At 38.9% G+C, this 24,423-nt stretch overlaps 1 protein-coding gene across 1 annotated transcript in view; it reads left to right on the top strand.

The window, feature by feature from the left end:
- LOC138833499 (mitogen-activated protein kinase kinase kinase 20-like) overlaps window positions 1–24,423 on the top strand; it is a 59,260-nt gene that overhangs the window by 23,954 nt on the left and 10,883 nt on the right. The window contains exons 9-11 of the mRNA XM_070031769.1: window positions 6,244–6,330; window positions 11,655–11,729; window positions 17,933–18,039. Of these exons, the coding sequence (XP_069887870.1) occupies window positions 6,244–6,330; window positions 11,655–11,729; window positions 17,933–18,039 (269 nt within the window). The remainder of the gene's footprint in view (window positions 1–6,243; window positions 6,331–11,654; window positions 11,730–17,932; window positions 18,040–24,423) is intronic.

The following is a 24,423-nucleotide window of genomic DNA, read 5'->3' as shown; positions in this document are numbered from 1 at the left end:
AACTTGAATTCATGTTGGACCTAATGGACTCTATGCAGTGGGCTTTTTTTGCTGGGGGGGAAAGAAGCCTGTAGACTGTTTGTGTAATTCAGTGGAGTTAATCAGTTGGAACAAGTTGTCTTTGTAATCGTTGCTTAAGTGCTAACAGACCACTAACAGATCTGCCAAAGTGAGTTAATAAATAGGAATTGTTTGAGTGTCAACCATGAAACTGCTGTATGAATTTCTAAAACTATGGAAGAAAATTACTTGGGACAAGATGGCCTTGCACAAGCAATGCCATGCTAGGAAGTAATAATGGCTACCTGAGAGGTGATTCTAAGGTGCAACAAGAGAACAGAGCAACATCAAGTATAGAACCATGAGGTGGGGGAGGATGATCTTTGAAAGGAAAGAGCATGGAAAGACCCAGGTAAGAAGCAGGATTGTTCTCCTGCCTTATGAGGGAGAAAGAAGCCAGGAATGAGCATCATTATTGCCAGAGAAATGAACTTGTTACCTTTCTTTGAAGATAAGTTTTTTCCTAAAATACCATATATACTTTAAAAACTCCAAAGTAGTATTTTTATCTTTTACCTTTATGTCTCGTTCTCCCTCTATTTAGACTCTGTATGGACAGGCTCTCTATTCATATCACTTTTCATAGGATGTTTGCATTATAATAATACAAGAAACAGACTAGTTTGGGCACTCTCTTCATCCTGAACCTGTGCATGCTCCTCCCGAAGGTGCTTGCTGCTGGCTGGAGAGGAGAGTGTGAGTTCAGGCGCACGCCTGTCCCTTCTGCAGTGTCTGGGTATTTATTTCTGTCTGAGATCACTAGGAGGCTTTTGCAATTGACTAGTTTGTTTCTAAATCATAGCATATCCTGTGTATACCAGGGAACCGTACCAGAGATTAATTTTGTCACCTATTGAAAAAGAATAATTTCAAGAATGAAATATATGTTTTAGTTTAAGGCTAGACTAACCTTTAAGACTGGAAGATAATGGTAACATTAATCGCTCTAATTCTGAGTGTTTCTAAGAATGAAAACTATGCATTATTATAGCTAGTACTGAAGTCATTCTCATTGAAAGAAGGAAAAAATAAAGCAATAGTTCTAAAGGAGACTGGATTCTAAAATTATCTCCTATGTCAAAAGTTACTATATCATGCATTCATCTTGTGAAGAAACTGAAAGTGGGAGACTTATTACAATATAAGACTTGGGGGGGCGGGGGGCTAGGGATTTAGCTTAGTGATAGAGTACGTGTCCATTAGCATAGGTCCTATGTCTCACAGAATTTTCTGCCTGGGTTGGCTTCAAACTGATTTTCGGACCTCAGCCTCCTAAGTAACTAGGATTATAGGCTTGAACCAGCAGTGTCTGGCGGGCTGATTTACCTGAGTTTGGTTTGGCTTGGTTTTATTAAGGAAGAGATTTAACAAATCTATCAAATAATTTAATTTATGGAAGCCAGCTCTGTAGCTGATGGAGCATTTTAGATGCTAAGTGCTGCCTGAGAATCACATTGCCTCAGACACTGCCACAGGACTATATCAGCATCAGATCCATATACATGCCAGAGCTCTTCCCAAACTGCTGAGCACAGATTTCTCCCCAGTGACTTCTTGCAAGCAACTTCTCCCAGGCACTGCTAGCACACACCTGTCATCCTAGCTACTCATGAGTCTCAGATCTAAAGATCAAGGTTTAAAGCCAGAGTGAGGGAGAAGGTCTGTGAGATTATCATCTCCAGTTAAGCAGCAAAAAGCCAAAGTGGAGCTGTGGTTCAAGTGGTAGAACTCTAGCCTTGAGCAAAAAAGCTCAAGGAAGCAACCAGGCCAAGAGTTCAAGCCCCAGTACTGGCACAAACAAAACAAAAACCCCAAAAATTTCTGTGTTGAAGTGAGAGATTGGGTCAGAGTTCTGGTTTACATCATGCAGAGAGCTCTTTTGACAGAGCTGTCTTCAGAGAAGTACTTATACATGCTAAATTAATTACAAATAAGAATTCAAGATTATATTTAATGTTGTTGGCCCCTTTCATTCTGTTTGTTCTAAACAAATGCTTTAGTAAAAGAAAAAGTACAAGCCATTCCTGCCAGATTCCCTTGGTTTGAGCAGTGTCAGACTTTTTTACATGATGAAAGCATTTGTGCTTTCAAAATAGCTATGACATCAATGAACAGGAGAGGATGGTCATTACAATGGGGCTGTGGTTAGGATTTGAAGTTTGTGGTAATATCATCTTTGAAAATTACCTCTATCTAGGGAAAATGTGTCCTTTAATATCCTTTCTAAAGGAGGAGGTTGACCAGGTCGCCTGTGTTAGTAGGAGCATCTGGTTACATACAACATCCCAAAGTTGTTGATTGAGACCTCTCCATGTACAAAGCAGTCACACACGGATGGACAAGATGATTTTTTAAAGAGTTACCCACAAGTTGGAATGTGTTTTTGCTTTTTATTTTTCTGGGCTTTTTTTTTTTCGACTTGCTATAAGAATTTAGTCCCTGCTACACTCTCTTAACAGTACTAGACCTCCCCAGCTGGATAAATCTGTGTTGCTTCTTACAACAACACATGGGAAAACTAGCTAGCCGTGGACTGCCTTAAAATAAACACACAGCCAGTGCCAGAAATGGGTCTCATGATCCTTGTTTCTAAGCAGATAAACATTACTATTGTTCCTCTCCATTTTGTAAGAAGGGAGATTTTTGTACACTCTCATGAAAACTTCTCTTGTGGAGAGAGCCAGAAAGTACATTTAGTGTGTAATCCACACACAAAAAAATTAGAAAAGACTTCAGGCAAACAAAAATCATTGAAAAAAAAATGAACCTTCTGAGAACACAAGGCCGGGCCACCGTCTAGAAACAAAGCCAGCCTAATGACAAGGCAGAAAGGATTAGCTTCTGGAAGCTTCTTAGCCAAAACCCAGTAGCTTAAGACGCAGCCTTTCTTGTTGGAGAGCCCTGTTCCAGAACGAGCTGGGCTCAGGTAATGGCTTTCTATTGTTCTCAAGAGAAAAGGCAGGAGAAGCACACAGCTTCGTCCAAGTTTCTGTTCTGCAAACTGGAAATAGAAATTTTTCTTGTGAGCCCAGTTATGCTCTGAGGACATCTCAATATACAATGAGTTGGAAAATATTTTTAAGGTGAAAGATCACAGTAATGTTTGGCCTGCACTGTCCTCCCTGGTATTCTAAAGCATCATTTAATGTATTTTTAGACTTCCAAGTGACTTCTCAACAAAGTTACCTTTTTTTTTTTAAATGTGCCAAAAGTCATTTTGTTGAATATAGAAAAAGCTATCCTATCTCATTCTACCTACTTTTTGGTATATTTCCAAACCTGGGGAATTAATAAAAGGAAATAATTGCAGCTGGGCACTGGTGCCTCATACTAGCTACTTAAGAGGCTAAGACCTGAGGGTTGTGGTTTTAAGCCAACCTGGGCAGGAAAGTTTATCTCTTTATCTCCAATTAACCACCAGAAAAATTAAAAGTGGCACTGTGGTTCAGGGATAGCCCTCAGGCCCCGAATTCAAATCCCACAACCAACAACAACAGCAAAAAAAGATCTGCATGTTTCTGTAGCTTGATCTTTTCTTACTATAAGCAACTCTCTCCTAAACAGGATCATGGATAATATCTTTTGAATATATTGAGCAGAAAATAATATCGTTGATCAGAAAAAGCTAAGGGATAGCACTCAGACCCTGAGTTTAAGCCCTATTACTGGAACATACATAATGCATGCATGCATGCATGCATACATACATATATACATTCATACATACATACATGAATGAATGAAAGGAAAACATGATAAGATGTGGCACTGGAATCAAGCTGAAGGCTTTGTTGGAGATTTTGAACATGGAAGTTCATGGTGAGCTCATGGATAAGATGATTCCTTGTGGTTTGTTCATCAGCTAGTTGGGTTTTGGTAACTCCTCAGAGACACAAGATGCAAAATGAAATTGTCTTATTTTTTCAGGGTAAGATCTCTTAGAGAAATACAGTTCAAGTCTTATTAGATTTAGGTTACTTTCCAGAGGAGAATGTTGGAATAAACACTAAAAAAGAATAATTTTTTTTTCCTGGTGTTAATTCCTGAAATTCATAATGTTGTACTTTATCCCCACAAAATCCAGTCTTTGCATGTGTGTGCACGCACGTGCACACATGTGTGTGCAATGTGTTTACCAGTCAAACCAAGAAAGGAGGAGGCATGAGGCTGTTCACTAGAGCATTTGGTGGTCTGGAACATTTGATTTATTTAAGGCTGTTTCTTAATTCCCAAACTCTGTAGGAATGCCACTTCTATTCATTTGCTTGCTCTTGCTGTCCTTGCCCCTCCCAGCCCCGGCACCATGGTGTAGTGATTGCAGTAAATTGAAGAGTTTCATTTCCTGCTCAGCCCTCCTGCAGCCCCTCCCCACCTCCTCTGCGCAGGCGTATGGCAGGGTGATTGCGTACCTGTACTGGCTCTCCTCACCCTTTCCTTCCTGGCAGCCATCACTACGCTTGTCTCCTTCTGAGATGCCCCTTACTTTTTCCTAATCACTTGTGTGACTCAGACAGAATTATTCAGAATTATTCAGTAGCTCTTCTGAAGAAGTACCTTACACACTTGATTAAAAGCCCAAAGAAGCTTCAGTGAGTTTTTTTTTCTTCCTGCTTGAGCAGCATCTGCCAGTTTCCCTGATTTTCTTGCTAATTATCTTCATATTAGCCAGTATTCATTTACCATGTTCTGCCTCCAATAAGGTTACATGCCGGCTGAAGAAATAGTGGCTTCATAGTTAAAGGTTTCTAAGCCTTGTTCAAATAAATAGTACATATATCCCATCTACATTCTCACTTAGAAATAGGCTTTTGTGTTTTAAACCAGGAAAATCTAATCTCAGGCTGCCTAATTCTCCTCACTTCCATGGCTCCATGCTAATAAGGTGATACTGTAGTGCATCATCTTCTTCTTCTCTAGCTTCTGTGGGCTTAGAGCTTGACCATCATGGTGAGGTAGCAATTACTGTTCTAGCTCTGCCACTTGCTACCTGAATGTCTTTGGGCAGATGTATTTAACTTTCTTCAGCCCTAGTTTCTCACCTATAAAATGAGGATAATGTCTATCGAATAGGATCCATATTGATTATAATGACACATTAAGGTACCTGGAACATAGTAGGTACTCAGTAAAAACCAGTAGCTATTATCATGATTGTTATTGGTCATTGTTTTCACACTTTGCAAAGTATTGGTAGACTCAGACTTTGTATGTCAGAGAGGCATGATGGTACACACCTATAATCACAGGAGTCAAGAGGCTGAGATAGAAGATCATGAGTTTGAGGACAGCCTGAGATGCCTCAAAAGCATTTTTTAAGATAACCATTTATATAAATAAAGTTACTGAGTGTCCAGATGACCATTACTTAGTGTTTACAGTGAAACCAGCATCAGCAGCATTCCTAGCACCAATATACTTTCTTTGGGCAAATGTATTAACATATTGATCTCAAGGACTGCAGAGAGTTGAAATCACGTATAAACTTACATAAGCACAAACATGTATAAGTACTTTTTAGATTATGGTAGAATTAAATTACATTATAGGCACATGAACATGTATTCTTAGGTTGACTTCTTTTGAGGGAAATTTGTCCAAAGCACAAAACTTAAATGTTGTAATCTTGCAAGTATCTACTATTGGGAGGTAGATAGGCTTGCCAGTGATTTGGATTGGATGTTCTATTTATTTATTTATTTTTGATGAGGCCATTATGGAATCTTTAAAAAATATTATTGAATTCTCAGCTATTTTCTTACAGGGAAATGTGACTGAGATTTGAAACTATTGTTGAATTCCCACTTATTTTCTTATAGAGAAATGTATAAGAAATTGAAGTTAGAAATACTTTTGGTTAACAAAATATAAAATCTGATTTGTGAAAACGTAAAATTCTAACATCTCAGAAGATCAAGTTAAATAACTTAGGCCTATTACATAAAATTTTGTCTGGTTCTACATAAACTAAGTTTTTTTTCCTTTACATATAAAAATATAAGAAGTATATAATATATGGAAGACATTCAATGTATGAGCATATATATATATATATTGTTCAAGTTTCTACCAATGGGGTTGGTTATGTCTGACAATTAGATACAATTAATGTTTTATAAAAATTTCAGTAATGTACCCAAAGTATAAAGCACTAGAATAAAAATTCCATTTCCTTTTTTGTTCCAGGTTCTCTGGGAGATGCTAACAAGAGAGGTCCCCTTTAAAGGTTTGGAAGGATTACAAGTAGCTTGGCTTGTAGTGGAAAAAAACGAGGTAAGACTACGTTTCTCCATTCAGGTACATAGATCAGAAAACAGTATTGGGGTTTTGCAAAAGACTTTTTCATCTTCTTCAAATTGAAAGTAAGTTCACGCTTATGGAAAGATTAGCAGTAGGAGCTAACACAAAGGGTCAAAGTGATGTTATTCCTCATGAATGGACCCTTTACATCTAATTGTTGCAGCTTCACGTCGTGATGCTGTAGATCAAAAATTGTACAAGTACTGTACTAGTTTCTCAGTCTCAATTGTAAAACCTAGGGGTTTGTTCTTAGTGATGAAAGAAACCATTGCGTCCAAGGTAGGGGAACAGTTTAACTCCATCTCCCGCGTTTAGGACATCTTTTTTACTGGCCGGGAGTTGATATATCTGTAAGAGACCTTCAGCTACTTCAACTTACCTCTCCCAGCAGGAGTCACTATAGTACAAGAAACTGTCGCTTAGATGAGAATTTCAAAAATAAAAGAAGAAAAAAATAGTTTCAAAAAAGGGAAAAAATTACAGTTTTGCCACCTACGTTGAACACTACATTGAAGATGAGCTCCTCACTGGAATTGGCGAGGCAGTGGCATAACTGTTCGCCTCCTCATGCAGAGCCTTTCCATTTCAAAAGAACTTCAGTGGCGTAAACACCGTTTGTGCTGTGTCCCCAGCCTCGCTTTTCTTCTTGCTACAAATTGAGGCTTTCAGTTAGTTGGACCTATGAGCCTACATCAGAGAACATGGCACATTCATATCAAAGAGAGCAACTACGTTTTGAAAGGTTTAAAATTGGGACTGAAACGCACAGCCATGGAAATTCTCAGCCCCAGGATGTAGCATCCACTATCAAGGTTTTAGAAGAACTTAGATCACGTAATGGAAACCTGCAATTGTCTTTACCAGGCGAAACAACTTGATTTCACAAAAGTTGCTTCATTTCCCAATTGTGTCCATGCCTTCCACAATGAGTTAAGAGGACAACCTTAAGGAAAAAATAATTTCCCAAAAAGCGAATTATATTTATATATTTTTTAATTCCCTTTTTAATGCTTTAACAGAATTACATTGATCTGCTTCCCATGTGAGCACAGGAATAAGCTAGGGTAATCAAATCACTGTTATTGATGAGAGAAAGCTATGTTTCTATCTCTTACATCACCTCGTGATTCATCAGGAGTTAATGAAATGTTGATGATGGCTGAACTTGATGAGAGAAAGCTGACAATTTAAGAAATGTAAAAGAGTTCTGTGCTAGAATGTACTTCATTCATGGTGTCATGGGGGCTGTTTGGTTTTCATTATATGTGCGAATCATTTGCAGTGTGCTGTTAATAAGACCTCACAACACAGGATAACTATTATTTTTAGGATCCTAGGGCCTACTCATTTCTGTTCTGTTTCTTCTGTCAGTGAGATGATCAGATGTTTAGTTCAGGGTTTACAAATGAGAGTGAGAATTGTTGACCTTCAGTTGACTTTAGAGCACACTACCACATGTGATGTCCTTGTCTACCTTATACAGAAATAACCAACAAAGAATTTTTAAAGCCAACTAGATACTCCCCCAAAATATATGAGATTGAATAATTAATATCTCAATAGTTTGGCTAGACAATGGCAAAATAGATGTAAATTTCAGGCGTTGAAAAAATACTGCATACTTAAAGCTAAACAGAAAGATGAATTTCACTGCTACCTTAAGGTTGGTGACTACTTCAAAACAACCCTCGGAACCTCTTTAACATTGGACACAAGGAAGGAAGGACATCTCTCTCTGTTCCCCCAGAGGTACCATGGTTCATACTGTCTGTTTATCCATGGTATATTCAGCTCATAACCCACAAAGAGTACTTAGAGTTAACATACTGGAGTAGTGAATTGAAAGAACCCACAGGTGGCAGAAGTTCTGTCCTCTTTCTAATGAGCTCAAGTAAGATCGGACATCCGAAGAATATTTGTCGGCTATTCTCATTCTGCATGGTACTTATCTGTTAAAAAAAAAAAAGAATGGAAATTAAATTTAAATCAATTTCTAGTATTATCATTAAGATGTTCATTTTGGCTTATCAACAGAGGCACTTGATTCCAAAACAAATTCTGTTGACATAGCATTAAGGTAATTTTCAAAGACTGAGTTTCCTGAGTAACAAAGCTGAGACTGCAAGAAATGGAACTCACAAAACCTCTTCCATTGTTTATCTTTACTTTGGATACTTTCAGTTGAAAAAGGTAGCTATGTTTCCAACAGGCCTCATTTAAATAAAGAATGATGTGTTTAAGCTACCAAGAAGAAATTTTAAGTGTGATCTGGTCCCCTTGTAATGTCTATCTAAATATGGGTTTACCTTTTGTTTTTAACTTTTTATTTTGAAGTAAATATAAACTTACTGGAAGTTATTTAAAAACAAAAAAACACTGTACCCGGTGTGATGTTCAAGTAGTAGAGCCACCTCCACAGCAAACTCCAAGCCCTGAATTCAAACCCCATTACAACCTCACATGGTAGTGGTACAGTGTTCAAACCAGGGAACTAGATTGGCACATTATTTAGTTTACCACACAGCATTGCTTTTTGAGTCTATAAGAAAATCAATGCTTTTAAAATTATATCTGAAGATCTTTGCTTCTGAATCCTTAATGAAATAAGGCCTTTAAATAGTCATTTTTTCCAATTAAATCCTGTTAAAACTAGATTGATAAAGCACTTTAAAGTTTACAAAGTAAACAGTGAACCTTTAGGGAAGACATAAAATAAAGAAAACATTACTAAGACATTTTGAAAATATAGAGATATGTTTCTTTGCTTTTGTCATTTCCATGAAACTCAATCAGTAGGCATTCAAGATGTTCTGGCTGCATAATTTCTTTCACAAATACTTAGATTCTTATGTAAAATGTGTTTTGTCTTCATAAAACTTAATTCACTGCTCTTAACTGCAAACTGCACTTTAGAAAGAGAAAATCTTGACTTAAAAATAATTTTTACTCCCTATGTAGAAAATGGTGTAAGAAATAATACGATTTTTAATGTCGTGCCTAATTTAGTTCAGTGTCTAAGTCTATATTTAACTGATACTTGACCATTTCTGATTATTTTAAGTGACTGTTTCTTTGTGTAATTTCACAAATGTGTGTCTAGAAAGTTTTCCAGCTCCCCCTACCAAAAAAAAAAAGATGACAGAAATGATCAACCTGATTCAGCCAGTTGACATTTCAGCTTATGGAAAAATGATGAGACAAGGTTATTCTGAAACATGTTTCCTTTTCTGAAAACTCATTTTTCATTATACACGGAGTACAATCAAGTTGCATAGACTCTCTCTATTAGTTCCCATTGTACATTTCTTGATCTGCCTATTGACCTTTGTCAAAACATTTGCAGTTTACAGTACCATACAATAACAGCAATACACCTTACTCTAGTCCATGAGACCACATCTTTAGAAGTGCTTAGTTTAGCCTTTAATTTGGAGAAGGTTGTTTTATTTTCCTTTTGTTTTGATTTTAAGTTTATGTGTAATTGCAAGCATAAATTGTCAGTCTCCTTGTCAAGACAAGTCCTTTTCTAATTTTATACATAGCTTCTTCCTCCCCCCCACCCCAATCCAATTACATTCAGTTTACACTTTCCTAGTACAAAAGTTCTTTTGCAGACCATACTGGAGAGTAAATGTTAATACTATACAGTCAAGTTATTCTCAACTTCATTATATCCAGTGTGCTTCCTCCACACTCCCTGACCCACCTCCTAGTGTTAGGGATGGAAACCAGGGCCTTGTACATGATAGGCAAGTACTCTACTACTGAGCTATGTCTCTAGCTCCCAGTGCTTTCTTTACATCGACTATGTGAATGCCCCTGCTCCTCTGAAAGGAAATTCAGACAAACACATTGCAATGCACAAATAGATGCTCAGGCATGACCACACTACAGGAGATAATGAGGCAGGTGCAGGTGGTTGCACATGTGGATAAATAGAATTCAACAGCTGCTAATGCAGCCTGCTAGAGTACCAAGAGTAGCACTGTTGTTGGCAACAGTCTTTTGAGACAATCTTGGAAAAAATTATGAATAATGCAAAAGTCTGCCTTTGATTTCGTTTATTTGGTAGCTGCACGCTTAGAAAGTTTGTTGTGTTTTGAAACTGTGTTTCAGAAACCTAATTTATATTTATCTGTAAATCCAAGTTAGATTCTAGGCCTAGAAAAATTAGAAGTCTCCCTTATTTGCTTATTTTGTGTACATGAATGTACACAAAACATTGGCAGTTTGCTGGGTATCAAGAGAGATCTTGATGATGCAGGATTTGACGGCGTATGGAAGGATGTCATTTATGTGTGTGGCCCTGGGGATTGGACTCAGGGCCTCCCACATGCTGGGTAGGTGCTGTCTCACTGAATTATAACTCTTGTCCCTCCAATCTTTAAGACAAAATTTCCTCCTTCAGTTAAGAGTATGATATCTTCTATAAGAGCCACTACCACAGAATGTTACAATAGATTGATCCTCACACAATAATGTGGTCAGAATGTTAGAATGGATTGATCCTCATATGATTATGTGGTTTGGATCAGGTTCTTTAAACATAAGGGTATGACCAAAACCAAAGCCATAATGAGTCTTACATTCAGAGGGTCTTATTTACCCATGAGAAAATTCACAGTCCTTTCAAATTATTTCTGTGATCCACTGTGTTGAAGCTGTTTTTAAGCTGTACCTCTATTGCCAAAATAAAGCCATTTTCGAGTTCCCTGGCCTCTTTTCCAATATTATTAGTTGTCTTGAAAACAGTGTGATAAAATTTGTGGAGTTTGGGGGAGGTGGTGGTGGTGCCAGTCCTGGGGCTTGAACTCAGGGCCTGGATGCTGTCTCTGAGCTTTTTTGCTCAAGGCTAGCACTCATGCACTTGAGCCACAGCTCTACTTGTGGCTTGTTTGATGGTTAATTGGGGATAACAGTCTCATAGACTTATCTGCCCGGGCTGGCTTCAAACCATTTGGTCCTCAGGTCTTAGTCTCCTGAGTAGCTAGGATTACAGGCATGAGACACTGGGACCAGGCTAAATTTATGGTTTTGCAGTTAGGTCCTGTCCCACTGTAGAGTCTCCTTGCTTTATTCATGCCTTTGTTGCATTTGTCCCTGCCATGTCCCCTTGGAGGAAAAGTAAGAGTCTTTAGAGATTAGATATTCCAAATCTAAACATAAATTCTCCCTTGTCATATATTATTAGTCCACGGAAGCTTTAAATGTTATGTCTCACATCTGCTCCTGAATTGACCTTCTCATGACCCTTTGGTGGTATTGGCTCATGTTTTATTTTGTTCTGTCTATTATAGAGGCTGACCATTCCAAGCAGCTGCCCCAGAAGTTTTGCTGAACTGTTACACCAGTGTTGGGAAGCTGATGCCAAGGTATTCTGTTGCTGTTCACAATTCTAAAGATCACTTGTATGGTTTGTGTTTCTAAAACTTGAGTTAGCAAAATGTATTAGCCAGTAATGCAGATTTGGCTGTAATTTGCTATTCCTGTGAGCCGCAGGCTTATTGTGAAGGTGATATCAGCATCTGCTCATCTCTAGAGATTTATCAATTTCTGGGCTGAGAAGGTGGCTCAGTGGTAGAGCACTTGTCTTGCATGCCTGAGGCCCTGGGTTCGATTCCTCAGCACCACATAAGCAAAAAGAAAAAAGCCGGAAGTGGCACTGTGGCTCAAGTTGGTAGAGCGCTAGCCTTGAGCTGAAGAGCTGAGGGACGGCGCCCAGGCCCAGAGTTCAGGCCCCACGACCGGACCCTCCCCCCAAAAAAGAGATTTATCAATTTCTGAAGATTCATAGGGAATATTCCTCATAGCCCTCTTTTGCATTCTTGACTCTGTAAAAATAGTTTTGTTCTTAATTTTTAAATACTAACCATTGTGCTGTGTGCCTATGGGTCATACCTGTAATCCTAACTACTCAGGAGACTGAGATATGAAGATCACCATTAAAAGCCAGCCCAGGCAGAGAAGTCCATGAGACTTTTATTTCCAACTAACCAGAAGAAAGCAGGAAGTGGAGCTATAGATTAAGTGGTAGAGTACTAATCTTGAGGGAAAAAGCTAAAGCTAAAAACCCAGGCCCTGAGTTCAAGCCCAGGTATCAGCACCCCCCAAAAAAAAATTTGTGGTCTAAAAATGGGGAACAAACAGTATTTAAACTAAGCACTGTTTCAAACATTTTATGTATGTTGTCATCCCTTCCCCAGAATGAAACAGGCATATTCTCCTTATCTTACGGATGAACCAAGACACCCAGCAGTTAAATAATGACTTAAGGTCACACAGCAAGTACCCAATAGGGCTGCACATGAACCCAAGAAGTCTGGCATAATGCCCTGCTTTTAACCTGTTACTTTATGTTGTCTTTCTCACCAAAGAGCAGACGAAAATAGTATTTCTAGAGACTCTTGATTTGCCCTCTGTTTTTGGGCTATCAAAACAGAGTAGGAGAAACTTCAAAACAGGCTTTCGTGTGTTATCACATAGGAGCATGAATAGCCCATTTCCTTTCCCCTCTAAAGATCATTTGAAAAGAAATGTGAAAATATTGACAGATAAAATGATAGCTAGTGTTGGAGTTGCTTCAAAAGAGGGTGAAGGGAAATGGATGATGATGTGGATTAAACAAAATGAGGGATCTGGAGGTTTGTTGTATTGGGGTTGTTTTCTACTTTTATGCGTGTCTGGAATTTTCCATAATAAAAAGGTAAAATATCAAAAAGATTCTCACATATTAAACATTAGCATGAGAGAGCAATTACAGTCTAGAAGGGAACAAATATTTATAGTTCACATTTGTCTAGATTTTCATGGAAATGAAAGTATTATAATTAACCTTAGAAATAGAAGCCTACTAAAAAATGGAATTCTTCCTTGATTTATACCCAGTTTCAGCCTGACCCACAGAAGAGTGGATGATATAGCATGCAGTCGGTTCTTTGGCAAAATGCTGCTCTAGTGAAAATAACTCAATTAGTGGGTCTGCTGACTATGTTAATAAAACAATTTATGTGGATTCAAGAAGAATTTTCCCCAGTATTTTTTCCCACACTGAGAGCAAAGTATAATAATGCAGCTAATAAGGCAGCTGGAGGGCCCAGGGCTCAGAGGCCTTCTATCCCACGTGCTCCTGCATGGCATGCTGGGAAAGCTCATGTGTATTGATGCCAGCCTTTGTCCTGCAGTCCCTAATCCTAGATTTTGCTTTCACTAACACTCTTCAAACTTCATCAGCCATTTTTCTAGTTGAAAAAGGCTGAAATACACAATACACAATTAATTCTTTAATCAATTCTTTAAAGAATGTAGCATGCTTCAAAACTGTGTGCCTTGTTTTTATGAGTACTCTGTAACAACACTGCCATGTATTTTGCATGGTCAGTTCTAACCCTGTGTAGGCCCTGTATTCTTAGGGTGGGATTTTGGAGAACGTGAAGATCTTTAAGTAATAGAGAAATTGCACTTTATAACTAATACAATAGAAATGATTAGCAGACATTTACAAACTTGTTTTAAGACATGTGTTTCAGACTGTTTAAACAGTATCATATTCTCTGTCTCCACTGTCCTACTAGTTTTATGTCCCTTGTAACACATGCACCGATTTTGGTAGGATTGTTCTCCATGATTCTTAAGTAGAAAGCTCATCTGGAATTATTGGCAGTAAATTAAATCAATACAACTATATATATATATATATATATATATATATAATTGTAATTATATTTCAGAGTGAGCTCAGAGTGAGCTTTTAATTTCTTAATCAGAAGCTCAGTACTGTATTAATAAATTCCAAATATATACATGTATAACTAAATGTTCATTGACTAAACGATGGTATAAACCCTCCCACAATAAGGACACTGGATTTGATGTTGAAGCTATAAAGTTGGCATGTCTTTATTACCATGTAATGAGCAGACTCTTCTAGAAAACCAAAGAATCTTGTGTTCCTGTTGCATGAAGTATGAAGTTTAAAGTTGTTTTTTTTCTTAAATTCATAACATTTTATTCTGATAAACCACTCCATGCCCCTGTACTTAATTTAATCAGACAGCCGGCTTGCATTTCCAACCTGCCATTGCTAATCTTCCAGGCACACCTCAGACACCTTCACTCCTGACCATGTTTTCTTCCTTCTAGTTTTCCTTCTGAAAGTTTTCTTCCTTCTAATTTTCCTGAACCCTCACTGGTCCTTCTTTGCTTACTCTGCCAGCCTGGCCAGACTTAGACTTTTTTTCCAAACACAGTCTGGGCTATTGCCTTCCCTTGGAGTATGGCATTTTTTAAATCTTCTTGTCAAATGGACAGCAGCTCTATGAGGGAATAGTTTAGTTCCCTTGCGTACTTCCCTATATTACTTTGCATCAGTTTAGTAAATAGAAATCCAGTACCTCGTCTACGGAAGCCAGATCATTGTAAACTTCCTGACAGGCATGTTTTAGTTCTCTAGCAGGAAATCTAGAGCAACTCAGTCGGAAGTTGGCATTGCACTGTGCACATATGGAGAGCAGTGATTGGTTCAAGCACTGTCTTTCTATTTTTCAGTCATTAGAATTCAGAATACTAGCACCTACACTAAAATACTTAGCCTACCAGGCACTGATGGCTCACACTCAGGAGACTGAGATTTGAGAATGGAGGTTCAAAGCCAGCCTGGGCAGAAAATTCCATGAGACTCTTATCTCCAATTATCTAACAAAACTGGGAAGTAGAACTGTGGCTCAAGTGGTAGAGCACCAGCTTTGAACAAAAAAGCCAAGTGAGAGCATGAGGCCCTGAATTCAAGACCCAGTACTGGCGTGTGCACATGCTCGCAGACACATACACACATACATACGCACCCACAATCAGCCCACCTGTGGGTCTGGTGTCCCTTTGCTGTTAAGTAGAAGTATAGGAGAGAAAGTTGATATTAGGTAAACATCAGGTCCTCCTTGTGGCTTACACTAGGTGCTCAAAGCATTTTACTGAAGAAAATAGGAAAGAAAGGAAAGGTGAGTGTTACTTGTCTTTGAGTTTGATAGGAAGTAGTGTCTTACCCTTGTGAGATAAACGCTGCTGGGGATTTGAAAGCTTAGTCTGATGCTGTAACTCTCCTCCTGTAGATAGTAGGCAGCCCTCCTTTTCTGAATTAGTTGTCCTTTTCTACAAAATAGGGATAACCAATGGAGAAAGAAGATAGACACTTAATAAATCATCTTAGTTGTGATTTTTTAAACCATCTTTAGCTGGGCACCGGTGGCTCATACCTATCATCCTACCTACTCAGGAAGCTGGATCTGAGAATTGAGGTTCAAAGCCAGATGAGGCAGGAAAAGTCTATGAGACTCTTAGCGATAATTAATCACACACACAAAAAAGCTGGAAATGGAGCTGTGGTTCAAGTGCTATAGCACTAATCTTGAGCAAAAGAAGTTCAGGGACAGCACTCAGGCTCTGAGTTCAAGCCTCAGGACTGGCACCCCCCCAAAAAAAGCCATCTTTTGCATTATACTTAAAAAAGGACCCTAAGCCCCTCAGAGAAACAGCTGTAGATCCTAAACCAAATGTTGTTTTCTGAACCCAAGGTAATTGAAAGCATCACTGCAAAATTCTTCACTGTTGTTATTTGAGGGGGTGGTCTTACAGTGTTGCCCAGGCAGACCTGAGCCCCTGCCCCAGCAGTCTTCTGCCTCAATCTCCCAGGTAGCTGGGACTACAGGCAAGCACCAGTATGCTCTGCTGTTGCTGCTTTCAGAAGATTCATTTGCTCCTTTCGGAGAATAGATTTTAACTATAAAATGAAGATTTTTTTTTTCCCCACTAGGGATGCTTGTCACCCAATTACAAAAGAGTTTCTCTTTATTTCAAAATGATCAAATGTAGGGAAAAAGAATATTCTTTAAAGATTCACAGATTCCTCCTGCTGCTTTTCCTTACAAAAGGAAAGCCCTATATTTATTATATAATTAGATCTTGTTCAAACAATTAAAGCATTTTTTTCTTTTAAAATCTGACATATGGTGGAAGAAATTCAGATGGGAACAGCTAAAGAATATTTTTCAGATTTCCTACTAAAGGCATTTTTCCTGTTTGTTCATCATTAGCATTTACATATATGCCTTTTTTTTCCTTTTTGCAATAATGGGATTTGAACTCAGGGACTTATGCTTCCTGAGCACATGCTCTATCAACCCTCCAGCTATGCCTTGTACTTGAAATATATACACAAGTACAAATGCACCCATCCACACATACTCTGTGTGCCCACTGCACATACACCCTTGTGTACACACACATAAGCATGCAAGTCCTTAAAAAAAAACACATATACAATAATGACAACCCAGAAAATATTCTAGTTTTTCATTTCTGAGAAACGGAAAAATTGCTTTTCCTTAACAATGTAGGAAGAACTCAAGTCCCATGAGCAAGCCACCTCAACATTGTTCTTTGTTTTTGTGCTCCTAAATTAAAATGCATGTTTTAATTGCTGCAACTGTAATTTGTGCAGAAATGGTATAATTATGAGGCCTGATGAAGAGAGAACTTGCATCATCCTTTTATTATCTTTCTCCATTTTTGTTTTAACCTTTTGTCTCCACCTTGGCTCAAGTCTAAAGAATGACTAGTGTAGTTAGTTCTTAACTGTGGCTTTTTCAGTTTCTGCCAAACAACACCTTACAGAGACCCTGAACTAAAGCTTATCTTAATGTCGATTAAACATTGAGAACAATAAAATTAAGATGGATCTAAATAGGTTTGTTTTTAGTTCCTGACCAGCTGATTTGGGAGATTATATTAGATTAATAGGCAGATTTGATTCATCCCCCAATATTTTCTATAAAAAAAGGCATACCTCAGAAAAGATGAAAGACTTTTACAGTGAGCACTATTACACCCATTGCATACATTTACCATTAAATTTTTACCAGCTTTATCACACAGAGTGTGTGTGTGTGTGTGTGTGTACGTGTGTATGCATGTGAGCACACACACATGCACACATGTGCACACACGCTCACACACATTGGTATTGGGGCTCTAACTTAAGACCTCATGCTCTCCCTTAACTTTTTTGCTCAAGGCTAGCATTCTACACTTGAGTCATGACTCCATTCCTGGATTTTTATTGGTTATTGGAGATAAAAGTCTCATGGACTTTTCTGCTTTGGCTGGCTTTGAACCTCAATCCTCAATCTTAGCCTGAGTAGCTAGGATTATAGGTGCCCACCAGTGCCTGGGTACATAGGTGGCTTTTTAAATTTAGGCTTCACTTTTTTTTTTCGAAATTTTTACTCATACCTGAAAGGGAGAATTAGTACTCTCCTTACTTATAGAGAAAATACTGTTTATACCAGCTTTTGGCCACATGGTAGGAAAACAACATGAATAATTAATTGAAATAAAAAAATATGCTTCCCTGATCCTGCGTGATCTGGGAGTTGTAAAATAATCAGGTCGTAACGTTGCTTCATGGTGTCTTTGGTTGTGATAGGCTGAACTTACTCCTATGTGGTGGCTATCTACCTTTCCTCTTAAGTCCCCACACATGATTAATGTTTTTGTTTTGTTTTTGTTTTCCTTTCCTTTTCAGAAAAGACCATCGTTCAAGCAAATCATTTTGATTTTGGAGTCCATGTCAAATGACACGAACCTTCCCGACCAGTGTAACTCATTCCTGCACAACAAGGCAGAATGGAGGTGAGTAACACTTCCATTCCAGTCCTGGCTCCCAATCTCAGTGGAGAAAAGAACCAGAGACACGTGGATAGCAGGCCTGATTTCTACGTGGAGCTTAGGGAGAAAGAAAAGTCCTGCCTTTCATAAGCAAGCAACAAAGAGTTTCTCTAAGCTTGTTGTTTAGTGTATGTCTAAGTATTTGGAAAGAACATTGAAGTAATACCTTCTAAGACAAAAGATGGTTACCAGACATTTCTCTGTATATATTCTGTGTTAGTAAGCTTTAGCTTCTTTTGTAGCTGAGTGCCCATGGCTCATGCCTGTAGTCCTAACTATTCAGGAAGCTAAGTTCTAAGGATTGCGGTTCAAAGCCAGTCTGGGCAGGAAAGTCTGTAAGACTCTTCTCTCCAATTAACCACAAAAAGCCAGCTGTGGCTCAAGTGGTAGAATGTAGTGCCTTGTGCAGAAAAAAAGCTTAGGGACAGTGCCCAGTGCGCGCGCGCACACACACACACACACACACACACACACACACACACACACACACACACACACACACACACACACACACACACACACACACACACACACACACACACACACACACACACACACACACACACACACACACACACACACACACACACACACACACACACACACACACACACACCAGAAAAACAACTTTAGCCTTGAAATTTGCAGAACACTTAATCTACTAGTATAAGGGGTAGACAGGAACACTCTTTTAAAGGAAAGTGTTGGATGTTTATACATCTCATTAAAACTTGTTAAATATAAAACAACCTCAGTAATGAGAGAATTGTATTGTGTGAGTGGAAAAAGTAAGCCCAGCATGAAACAGTTGAGCTGGTCACATGATACAGGAATATAAATAGTGTGCTTGGGAGCTGACACTCCTCCCTGACTCAGCAGAGTTGAAGAAACTTCATTCCTGATAGCCACGATGCTAATGCAATGCCTTCTGCCATCTGCTGGCACGAAATGATACTGCATGCACTTTAGAAATCACTTGGTTCTTCTGTACCTACACATTTTTTCCTGCTTTCTGTTTGATCTTTTACAATGACCATAGTCATTTTATTCCTTTGAAATCACCTAGGCTAGTGAATTTAATGAATATTCATTTAGGGTTACAAAATGACCACAATGAATTCAAGTCTTAAGTGTGAGGGACTTTTCTGTACCAAAGTAATTAATACAACAAAACTTGAAAGTCATGTTTTCTACAGTCATAGATCAGTACCCATCTATCTAATCAGATCACCCCCACCATATATGAGTTCCAATTGCCCTGAAGACAGAAGTGTCAAAGATTCAGAAGGCCCTGTACTCCAGGCTCTCGATTCTCACTGAAAGATATCAGTAGTATATCCTTTAGTTCCTGGCTTCTGATCCCTAAAAGGGCATATATCTCCCTCACTGAGGACCACTGCAAGGTCAGTCTTCTCTGTTGACCCAGCTGCCCATTCTCCTGAACACTCTTCCCAGCTCCTGCTGAACAAGCACAGCTACAAGGGAGTATTCCCTGTGCTTTGGCTACACAGTACTGCCTATGTGCTCTCAGCTCTTCATCATTTTTTTGTGTCCCCCTGTCTGAGATGTTGGGGGAAAGCCAACAATTTCTTTGTGAATCACTATTTGCACAGCATCTGGAACATGCCATTGCTCAGTAAAAATACAGGGAAGGAAAGGAGAAAGAACGCATAATGGCAGTAATACGTAAAGACATTGTACTCTTGAACAAGAAAAGATAAATGTAAGCAAACGTGTTTGGTGAGACAGAACTGCTTCTGCCACTCGTGCATTTGTTCCTTGAACTTCTGCTCATGCAGGAAGGGCTGCTGCCTTGAGGTCCTGAGCTACAGTGGCAAGCACACTTGCCCCCAAGCACTGGATGCTCTCCATAGGGCTGTCCTGTGTTAAACTGCTAAATATAAGTGTACAAGTAACTGTCCAACTGCTGTTTTGACAGGCATTGGACAAAGAAGTACTGAACGTCTGAGGGCATTCACCATGAAATCTGACCCAGTCTGAGGTTATAATAAAAGCATTCCCAGAGGAAATGCTATTTGATCTTGTTAACTAGAGCATTTGTGGGATTTTGATACTCGTATTAACTTACTGAGATAGAGAACTAGTTAGCATATGCCAACAAAATAAAAAAAGCAAAATTGGTAAATATTCTATATAATACTTTCAAACCTCCATATGACGCACCCAAAACAATAGTCATCATAAGTATTAAGTTTCCAAGAGAAATGACATGCAATTACAATTTTTCCCTATGCAATAGGATCAGCATTTCTCAAATGTTCTGCTTTCAAAACTCTGTTATACTCTTAAAAATTATCAAAGGTTCTAAAGAAGTTTTGTTTCCATGAGTCATATCTATCCATATTTAGCACATTCAAAAATAAGGCTGAGAAAAATTTGTGTATTTATTGATTCATCTAAAAAATAATAAATCCTACTTCTACATTCAGTCTACAGCACTATCACATGTATGAAGACTCTGGAAAATTCTATAAACTTATAAAAGGAAGCGAATAGGAGAGGAAAGTTATGTCTCAGTTCTGTTCTGAAAACAATTTGACAACAAGAATATTCTGAAAATAATGTCATAGGTCCCCAGACCACATACTGAAAACTATTTTCTGGTAAGAGTTGCTATCTCTAAAATAACATAGTAATTAAAATATACTAAAAACACAAAAAAGCATTTCACAGAAGGAGAAATCAAATGGCTAATAAACCCATGAACATTATTCAACATCAGTGGTCAAATTAATATAAGGAACTATAATTGTCTCCGACTGGCAAAAATTCACATTGTGAAAATATTCAGTGTTGGTGAGAAAATACCAGTCTTCTGAAGGCCCTAAAAATGTTTATATTCTTCATCCTGGAAATCTTACCACTTCTCATTATTCCTGAGAAAAGAAGCAAGAAAGCCATGTGAGAAATGGAAGGCAGGCACTAGTCGCTGTGATCCTAAATGAATCTTAGCTTTCCAAGAGGCTGAGATCTGAGGATTGCAGTTCAAAGCCAGCCTGGGCAGAAAAGTTCATGAGACTCTTCTTATTTCTATTTAATGAACAAAAAGGCAATTGGTAGAACACTAGCCATGAGCCGAGTGAGAGCATATGGCCCTGAGTTCAAGTCTCACTACCAGTACACAAAAAGAAAAAAAAGGAGTGTTTATAGGCCGTCATTCAGCAAACCTCATTTGGAAATGCAAATCGAGACATGCAATAGAAGGGGAATGATTCTTGTGAATGATATTTCCATACATAGCATAATGCAAAAACATTCACAGATATAAACAAAACTTTTAAAATGGAGGCTATGACCAAGTCTGTTTAGAAGGATTCTAAATGCTATAAAGCAAGTATATATTAGCATGTACGTGTACTTCCATATAGAGAAAAGTATCAAAAAGTCACTGAGCAATAAGATTTTTTAAGATATTTAAAGATGGTTTTCTAGTTATATATCTTCATTTAAACTTTTCCTAAACTGAGGCTGATTGATAAATGTAATTTTTTACATACTTTAAAGTGAAAGGCGTTGTGGCTCATACCTGTAGGCCTAGCTACTCAAGAGGGCTAAGTACAAGGATCTTGAGTTCAAACCCAAAGCATTATAGCAGATCCCATCTTTGAAAAGCAAACAAACAACAACTCCCCCAAAAGAAAGTACTCTCTCTCTCTCTCTCTCTTTCTCACACACACACACACACACACACACACACACACACACACACACACACACACACACAACCTAGATCTTAGTAAAGGGAACATTGGGAAAACTGATCATTGAAATCAACTTGGTTGGATTTGATTTAAAAGCAAACTGGTTTTCCTCAATGATACCTTAAATGATACCTTTAGAATAGGAAGGTCATATATAATGCATCAATAAATGCACCTGATACAAATGGATGTACAAGAAAAAGGGAACAGCAGGGAGGGGTGCCTTCTGCATGTAGTCAGGGTAGAGGTCACTTTCCGTCATACTAACCTCACGTTCTGGAGATGGGTAAGGGAGCAAGGGCCTGAGGAGGCAGGTTGAGGGTAAGAAACTTCCCTTGGGGCAGCACTTGTAGGTGTGTTATAGGTGTATTACTTGGCTAACTTAACTGTTGATCTGGTTTCCAAAAGAGCTCACAATTGCAGTGCACTCCCAGAGCTGGAAGTTGAGATGCGACCTTTGTTCAGTTACAAGTGAAACAGACTATGTTGGCTATTTATTCTGAGCCAAAAGAAAATCAGTGGGCTTTGTCTCACTGGAAGAAGAGTTAGGGCTGGCTTGGCAAAAGCACCACCACACAGATGAGCCATGGGGCCACTGGCAGCTCACTACTGAGCATGCCCAGCTCTGCAGCATCCTGGCTGACCTCTGACCCTTACTGCCTCAAGATGTCGCCCTCACTTTTTGTTACAAAGGTTTACCCTAAGGTTTTCTATATTAGATTCCTACCACACTCCCTCCCACCCCCGCCCTATCCTCCTTTTTCCTTTTTTTTTTTTTTTTTTTTTTGGTGATTTGTGGGCCTTGAACTCAGGGCCTGGGCACTGCCCCTGAGCTCTTTTGCTTTAGGCTAGTACTCTACCACTTTGAGCCACAGTGCCACTTCCAGTTTTCTGGTGGTTAATTGGAGATAAGAGTTTCAAGGTCTTTCCCACCCAGGCAGGCTTTGAACTGTGATCCTCAGATCTCAGCCTCCTAAATAGCTAGAATAGCTAGAGTAGCATGAATAACCAGCTTCTTAATCCTCCTTTTGAAAAATAAAAACAGGGGCTGGGAAGGTGGTTCAGTGGTACAGTGCTTTTCTAGCATGCATGAGGACATGGGTTTGATTCCTCAGCACCATATAAACAGAAAAGAAGCTGTTTATAGAACATAAATTTAGATATTAACATTGTGGCAGCCCTGTGGGAGATAGTTTGTGCCCAGCTGTCTTACCAGTTCAGTTTCTATGAAGAAAGTCTTCTGTCACTGGTTATACTCCAAGTGTGATGTTGATTGGCCCAGAAATGAGGCAGGGAACTTCCCTTAGAAATGGTGAATATTGTAGAGACCCTGAATTCCTCTAGACCCTGGTGTCCTGTGCTTTCCAAATTGTAAAAAGAACCCAGGGGTTTTTTTGTTTTTGTTTTTGTGTTTTGTCAGTCCTGGGGCTTAAACTCTGGGCCTGAGCATTGTCCCTCAGTTCTTCAGCTTAAGGCTAGCACTCTACCACTTGAGCCACAGCACCACTTCCAGTTTTCTGGTGGTTTATTGGAAATAAAGAGTCTCATGCACTTTCCTGCCCGGGCAGGCTTTGAACTGTGATCCTCAGATCTCAGCCTCCTGAGTAGCTAGGATGACGGGCGTGAGCCAGCCATGCCTGGCCCCAGGTTTTTATTAAACAGTGGAAATTTCCGGCATACTGAGTCATGAACTCCAAAGAAGTATTTTAAGAATCTGTTTTAAAGCTGGGAGCAAGTGGTTCATGCCTGTAATCCTAGCTACTCAGAAGGCTGAGATGATATGAGGATTCAGGTTCAAAGCCAACCTGGCAGGAAAGTACAAGATTCTTATCTCCAATAAACTACTTAAAAAAAAAAAAAGCTAGAAGTGGAGCATGACTCAAATGGTAGAGGGTTAGTCTTAAGCAAAAACAAGCTCAAGACAGCACCCAAACCCTGAGTTCAAGCCCTAGGACACACACACACACACACACACACACACACACACACACACACACACACACACACACACACACACACACACACACACACACACACACACACACACACACACACACACACACACACACACACACACACACACACTGCTTTGTTTTTGTTTTGAACAGCTGCCTAGGTAATTCTTAGGCTCATGTAACTTGTGAAAATGTGACATAACCCCACCCCACCCCTTACAACCAAAGAAAGTCAGGTTAATCAATTGATTGCTTAGGTTACTCAGCCACTGAGTAGACAAAGTGCCATCTGAATCTCTTGCTGATGACATGATATCGATAACCTATCTAAAGTATCATTTTCTCATCCATCATACAAGATCAGTGCCTATTACTTGGAGTTGTTATGGAAATAAAGTAAGATTCTACATATTATCGTTTTGTAAACTGAAAGAGCTAGATGGATGCAAGCATATAATAAATGACTGAGCAGGAACCAGCTTCACAGCTTATGCTGTACCCCAGTGGCTCTTCAATGCTTTGTTGAGATACTTTGAGAACTTAATTTTCTAAACTAGAAACAAGCTGTTAATGAAAAAAACCCTGCTTCTCTTGTTGTTTCCTGATCCATTTCAAAACACATTCCTGAGCCAGATTCCAGAGGCTCATGACTATAATCCTAGCCTCTCAGG

The sequence above is a fragment of the Dipodomys merriami genome, unplaced genomic scaffold, assembly GCF_024711535.1.
Source record: "Dipodomys merriami isolate MVZ:Mamm:240054 unplaced genomic scaffold, mDipMer1.0.p SCAF_2093, whole genome shotgun sequence".
NCBI lineage: Eukaryota > Metazoa > Chordata > Mammalia > Rodentia > Heteromyidae > Dipodomys > Dipodomys merriami.
This window is presented reverse-complemented; position numbering and strand designations above follow the sequence as displayed.